This window comes from Eurypyga helias, unplaced genomic scaffold (assembly GCF_000690775.1).
Source record: "Eurypyga helias isolate BGI_N326 unplaced genomic scaffold, ASM69077v1 scaffold15343, whole genome shotgun sequence".
Taxonomy (NCBI): domain Eukaryota; kingdom Metazoa; phylum Chordata; class Aves; order Eurypygiformes; family Eurypygidae; genus Eurypyga; species Eurypyga helias.
In genome coordinates, this window is record NW_010240679.1 from 13031 (window position 1) to 20371 (window position 7341).

The 7341-nt window shown below is 43.3% G+C and overlaps 1 protein-coding gene across 1 annotated transcript in view; it reads right to left on the reverse strand.

Moving 5' to 3' along the window:
- ST6GAL2 (ST6 beta-galactosamide alpha-2,6-sialyltranferase 2) overlaps positions 1-6948 on the reverse strand; it is a gene marked incomplete at its 3' end in the record, with an annotated part of 9782 nt that extends 2834 nt beyond the window's left edge. Inside the window, 3 exon segments of the mRNA XM_010148519.1 lie at positions 1654-1751; positions 6020-6849; positions 6851-6948. Coding sequence (XP_010146821.1) covers positions 1654-1751; positions 6020-6849; positions 6851-6948 — 1026 coding nt within the window.
- Between the last annotated feature and the right edge of the window lie 393 nt (positions 6949-7341).

Below are 7341 nucleotides of genomic sequence, written 5' to 3' on the forward strand. Positions count from 1 at the left end.
CGAGGGGAAGGCCAGCTTCTCATTAGGTGGCCAGAGCATCCACCTCTTTAAAGGAGCAGGAAGGTGGTGAGAATACAAACGTTTGTGAGGAAGCTCTGTGAGCTGACCTGGCCTGAATTTTAGCCATGACCCGTGTTTTCTTGAGAGGCCTTGTGAAGAGCAAGCAACGTACAGCGCAGCAGAGAAGACCATGGGACCCTCCATTACCCACCCCGGTGGGAGTGTATTGCAGCAGCTCTGGGAGCCAGGAGGACCCCACCCTGCTGCCAGCAGCAGAGAGCAGCTAATTTACCTGTTTAGCCCCTCTGAAGTCGCTGGGGAGCTAACAGAGCTCAGATCACTTCCTGGAGGCATTTCTCTCTTCTCCTGTGGGGAGCCTACTGAGGCTAGTCCACTAAATAAAGTTTCTAAGCCTGGCACAGGAGTTCAGGCATGGTCAGCAACCACAACGTTTGGGCCAAGGAACAGTCAAGGAAGGAAAAGTCCCTCCAAAATAATAAGGAAGAAGCAAAATTAATGACATTAAGATCAATGTTCTCCAATACATTGATTTCAGCACTAAATCCAGAGAAATACATTTTTGCTTTCTTCCCCTGAACAGAAGAAAGGGGCATATTTAACTAAAATGACTTCTAGTCTCTTCTGTGGCCTCAGAAAAAGCTACAAAATGAGTGTGAAGAGAATGACAGTGAACAGTCCTCTCTGTGGTGGCAAAGAACATGAACTCAGATGCAAAGAGAACATGCCCACCAAGGATGGACTTTGCATGGGCAGTCACTCAAAGAAGAAGAAAAAACTAATTCATAACAGTAAATGAAAACTTAGCTCTTATTCAGCAAGAATCAGTACGTAGAGAGTATGCTACATGGCCAACCATACTCCTGGTGTTGACTAAATAAACTCACCATTTTAATAGGTCATGAAATTGCACAATAATTCTGTTATTGCTTTTTGGCTGCATTTCATAAGGAGGAAAGAGGCTTGGCTTGCCCAATGCCAGAGTACAGGCAATAGTTTTTTCAAAACTGAAAAAATGACTCTCAACCATAAGGTGTCAGTAGTGCTCAATGCACAATTATGTGCTGGCACCCACATGCAGAAAATCCCATTTTCTGTTTCCACTCAGAAGAACAAACTCCCCTTACGTGTACTATCCAGTGTGCATTAAAGTTTTTCACTATTTCATTCCAAATTCTTAAAGAACAATGACTTGCCTAAAGTTCTGTATTAAGACAACTCAGTTCCCACTTCTTTCGTCTTCTAGTGAGGAAATAATTGGGGAACTGGAAAATATGAGAAAAGAGCTTTGGGATCCCCACAGCCCAGGCTTTGTGAAGATCCCAGAGACACTATAGTGAAGGTCTTCTGTACTGATGGCTCTGACATCCTGCAGAGTCTTTACAGATGTAGGACACATGAGAAACTTTACAAACCAATTCTTTAAAACAAGGGTATCAAGTAACTACTGCCATCAGTCTACACTGAGAGCAGCGTGAGCATCCCTGTAATGGAGAATTTTTACCTGCTCTATATTGTGAATGTTAAATCAGCAGCTGTTTCCCAGATTACCCAACACTTTCTCAGAAGTTATTAATTTAATGTCATATTGCACAGAAGTGACATTGCCTTGAATTCAGAAACGGAAGATCTTACCTGAGAGTTAATGATCCGCATGGTTGTTTTATTTCCAACATCTTTTTCATAGCCACGCGTTGGAGCAGAATTAAACCTTAGAACAGCATCATGAGAATCTAGGAGCATAAATGAGGGGATCATTTTTATTTTTTTTTTACTAATATAGAACAGTAAAATAAAACAAATTATCTAAGTAACATAAAACATATAAATTTCTCCTAATCTTGATGCCCCAAGGACGATAAACATTCTACTACACATAAACAAAAACTTCCTTGCATCTACCATACGTTATTAACATTATTAAGATCCACCAGAAAAAAAAGTTCAAAATAATCTACTGATTTAGCTTGAAATACTAATATTGAAATACTAATATTTCTATTAACTGGATAAACTTAGTGTGTGAAGGTTGTTAGTACACCCAGTACACACAACCGCTGGCTATTTCTATCGCAAAATTTATAAAGAATTACTCCATGCAAACGTGTGTTAATTGCAAGGATGTGTAATTGCAGATTTGAATGAATAGCACCACTGAACTATAAGGTTGTGCTCCACAGTATTTTATACTGCCTGAAAAATCTCGAACTAACCCAAACCTATTAATCATACCTTGTGCTTATTCTCAAGGTCAGTACAAGTCTTAGGAGTGTACGTAGAGAAGTCAGCTCACAAACCTACTCAGACACAGGAACCCGAGGATCCCTTGGTAGCAAAGATCTAAGTGAGCTGAGCTGTCAGAGTTTCCCCAAGAGCTGCTGACCTCGGAGTCATGTGGAATAGAAAGCAGCTATAGGTCAAGTATGGGTCAAGGGTAGACACTATGTGCAAGCCTCTGCTGCATAAAACATAATCACCCTCCCAGTGCTTCTTTTAAGGGCATCTCAAAGGCCCAGAGGTGTGAGGGAGAGTGAGACATTATACTCCTTTTCCAGAAATAACACTGTCCTGGTCGCTAGCCCCCTATTTCGTTTACTTTTATCTCTTCTATCGATGGAAGCAGAGAATACGATTCAGGCCAAAATGGGCATGTAATGCCTTAACCCATAGGTAGGTTGTATAGCTGCTTATCTCCAGTCACTTAAAACAGGGTTGTCTGTAGCTCAAAAAAGGAGGAGGATGCAGAAGTTTCCAAGACAACATGCTCCAATGGAGTTTAGGCCTGATCCTATCAAGCTGGGATCTTCCATCCTTTCACACCTTTACTCCACACCTCCTGTACTCCAGACAGGAAAAGTGCTGTGCGACATGAAGCCGGCAGTCCAATCTCAGCCATACCTGCTTGCTTTCGCATGCTGTGTCTGAAAAGAGATTTTTGCCAAGTGTCCACTGAGCCCAACTCCTCAGAAGCTGAGAAGGAGCAGAGGCTTTTTTATTATGCCCCCATGGAAGGAGAACCCTAGCCTCAACACCTATCCTTCCTCTGCCTAGACATAAGCATCTTGACTGTGTAGGAGCTAGAGGACATGAAGTGAATAAGAGGTGCAAGTACTCCACTTTTGGGAGAAGGAAAAGAAAAACAAAGGTTCTTCATATTAGAAACCTGCTTAATGAATTTAAGAACATAAATTTGGACCCACCCCCGAGAACTTTTTTGACACTCTGTTGACTGACAACTGGTAGCCAAGCTAGGAAATGGGAATTGGGTGGTTCCCAGATTAATTGACAGACAGTGTGCTGCATTTCCAACGTTACCCATGCTGAGTCTTCGTATCAAGAGTAAAAACCTTTCCTCCACCATAAAACATACGATCAGGACACAGCCTGGCATTGATAATAGTTGCCTTTAAGTTAACTGATTTTGATCTTACGAAGTATTTGTAGATAACCATTTTAAAGATATAAAAAGTGAGGGTTTTGATCACAGATCCTTGTCACTTCCTGACGATGCCAAAATAATTGGGTCTCCCATTAAATAGCATGATGACAATGTAAGTATTTTGCTGTATTTGCACAGTATTTCCATAATTAATTCCATTCCAAAACAACTGGGGGGGGAGGGAGGGGAAAAGAGGAGGGCAGAAGCAGAAGACATTAACATTTCTGCCTGCGTTTGTAATAGGAACACAGAAGAGGGAGCTAAAGGCTTGTGAAGAGAAAGGTCCTCTTCCTGGTGCTTTCTTCAGACTTGTTTTTTCTTTTGGGAGGAGAACTAGGAAAAGCCTTTTGCCTGCAGCAACTTCAACCAACGCTGCACAGCCCATGGCCTCAAAAGCAGAACTGATGCATGGGGTGTTTCTCCCGTGTCCCTGTGGACACACAGCCAAGGAGCCCAGGAGGCTGACTCCGCAGAGCAGCACCCCCAAGGTGCCTCCAGACTGGCAGGCTGCTTGCACCTCCAACCAAGCGCTGGCAGCCCCTCTGGGAAAGGACAGTCCTTTCCTACAGCTGCGCATGCACGGGGAAAAAGAGCATCGTGTGCAGTCTGATCCTTCTCTTCCTGGGCAGACTCTTCTCACCTTTTCAAGGACCTAGAGGCACAGCCAAGAGCTCAGGTGGAACATGTACTATGTGCATTCTGCAGGGGAAGAGTAACTTCTTCCCTGTGGGAATAACAATACGCACAGATGCTGGAGCTTCCATTTTAAATGGGAAACACTGGCACGATGTCTCCAGTGTACAGACCACGTAGACACATAGGTTTGCATCAGGCCCTCCTGGGATGGCTGTAAGCAGTCAGTTGCCCCCACCCAGTTCTAGGCCACATTCTCCCCTCACTCACAAGTACCTGCCCATGGCCTGGAACTCACTTAGAAAAAAATATTCTGTGACTTCTGCTGTCACATACACACTCCTGTACAACAGGTAGGAGGAGATCAGAAACGTCAGTGTAGGCCTTACTGAACAGCATCTCATGACAATTTCCCAATTAAATCAAAAGCTTTTCCTCAAAGCTTGGCATAAGCTTTCTGTGCCCAGAGTGCTCCTGAGAGAGCACTCCTGAGAGAGGGTACACACAGGAGCACATACAGGCCCCAGGTACCATGTCAACCACCAAAGTCCACACCCGGGCTGCACCTGAGCATGCAAATATATCACGATGCAATATATAAATATACAAGTATGTCACAGTGTGCTATGGGATTCTCCAGTACATCACTAACCCACACCAGTGTAAACTGGGATACTGACAGAAAACAATTTTGTTTCACTCAAGGATAAGACACTGGAGAAGGGAGTAACTCTTAAGCTATTTCACCCCAAAGATTTTTAAATCAGTGGGTTTCCTGTGAAACTAGATGTTACCCTGGTGTGATTTTAGCTGCAGGCTGGCCAGGCACCCATGCTGTGCTGGAAGCCTATTAGAGTAGTTTGATAATGACAGCAGCTCTAGTATATCCCAGAGATTTAAAGGAAACCCATCTGTGTCAAAGAGATGATACAGTGCAATGAAGCAGGTATTGGGATGTGAAGTCCTGGAAGACTGGGAGGATTAATGAGTGCACATCAAAGGGTTTTTATAGAGAGCTGGAGGACGTAACTCTTCTTGCTCCAGAAGCAAGTTTGAGACACGCATTTCATCCTTCTTTCAGCGCTCTTAGCATACTGCACGCATACTACTACAATGAAAAACTACTGAAATGTTAACATGAGTAGTAGCACTCATTTTTAGAAAGAAAAAATAAAACTGACCTGGATTAGTTTTATGGCTCCACAGACCTTTTCTGAATAGCTACCACAAAACTCCCACCTTGAAGAGGGGAATTCTGCACGATGTTGACACCTCAGCACACCTGTAACCCTTCTGACTCTGCAGCAATGGAAAAAATTGGTGGGAGGACATACTTGAACTCATTTAAATTCACTCTTGGAAAGAGGTCAGGGGACTTGACCTCGGCACACGGGGCTTCTTGAGGGTCTAAATTCTAGATGTCTGCAAACTGTAGACATGCAGGAGATGAAGAGGATGCTCTACTGCTTCTTGGCATGGAGACAAAGTTCACCCTGGGGTAGCTACACCACAAGGAGTTTCTCTATGAGCCACTACAAAATACAGACAGGTACAACACAGCTTTGCAAAATAAAACTTGAACATGGCTCTGATCGTCTGAAGAAATAAACACATGCTGCAGCAAAATGTCAAATATGGCAGATCTGATGAAACCAATGCCTCCTTTATACTACAAGCTGTAAGATGATAAGAAGGCATCATTGTTTTCTTTAAATCAAATTATGACTTCAGGCCTGATTTTCCTTTCAGTTGTATTCTCCTGAAAAGGAACAGCTTCACTCAAATCCATAAGCTCACACTCACATTACGCTGGTGAGAGAGAACAACCAGGCTTTACAGACTTATGCTTGAGAAGAATGAACCTTTTGAAAGACAAACACGAACACATACATGTACATCTATGCACATGAATAGATGTATTTCACCCACCTATTTCATCCCCTAGAGAGGAGTTCAGTATTGCACCAGCAGACATAACTACTGCACAGCTCCCAAAGCCATGTGTATACAATTTGCCCAGTGGAATTTGGGGAACGTGCTTTTCCCATCCAAGAGTGGAGAAGGGAGCCTCCTTGCCATCTATTGTTTTCACATTCACCCTTTCTTTTAGCTCGCAGAATAGCTGGTCTCCTGTCAACTTGGAGTTTCGTTTCCCCTTGAACCGCACCCCATGCTTATTGGTGCTCAAATAATCTTTCATCGCCTTCTGCAGTCGAGGGTTCAGCATCTTGGAAGAGACATCCCCTTTCCAAAGCTTGTAAAGAAAGGATTTTGACATTGTTGAATATAGCCCATCCCAGTCATCAGATTCATCAAGCATCTGGCTTCTCCTGTGCTTTGTGCTCCTTCTCCTCATTCTTCTCTGATGGCTCCAGTTGTTCTGCAAAATATTTACTTTTGGATTATCCTCATCGGCTGAGATGAATTTTGCTATCTCTTGAAGGTGGTTGTGTGACCGAGGCTGACCAGCAGCAAATAAATAATCATTCACTTGGTAGAAAGCACTTTTTGATTTTCTTCTTATCTGTGATGGAAAAAACTCGTCTTCACTTCTAAAAGCATCTTCCAAATCAGTCCACTTCTTAATACTTCCAGTCCCCGACTTAAATGTACCTAAGAGATCTTCATTAAGAAGTACCTCGTTCCCATCAATAGTTTCAGAGAATGATGGATCGTGTATGGCTCCCATGATAACTCTCTGCTTGCCCTGAAGGGGCAGAAGCCTCTTAGTTTCAATGTAAGAAAAGGAACTGGGAAATGCTATCGGTAAAATAGATGAATATCACCAGAAAAAGCAGACCCCATGCAAAGATCCCAAAAAGCATGAGTTGTTTCCATTGCTTCAAGTTAGGTTTCATGGCAATGCCTTTACCAGCTCCTCCGTGCCTTGAAGTCTTGGTGAAGGAAAATGAAACCTGGAAAGAACATCAAGTATTAATCAAGAATGACTTTAAAAATAGGCACAATTCAGAAATACCTTAACACGCTTTGATAGAAGACGCAGAATTTATCTCCAAGCTGTAGCACGGAGGATTCAGAAGCAGAAACAAACTCCAGAGCCTGCAGACACCGTAGGAGTGACACGCTTTGGCTGCAACCACACAGTGACAGCTGCTAGCTACAAAAGAAGCTGGTGGCCAGTTTCTACAGTAACACTGGATCCTGCCTTCGGGGAGATCATGTGCCTGCCTGCTTCTCCTATACCAAGTGCAGCATGAAGAGAGCAAAAGCAAAATGCATGCCTGGCTGTA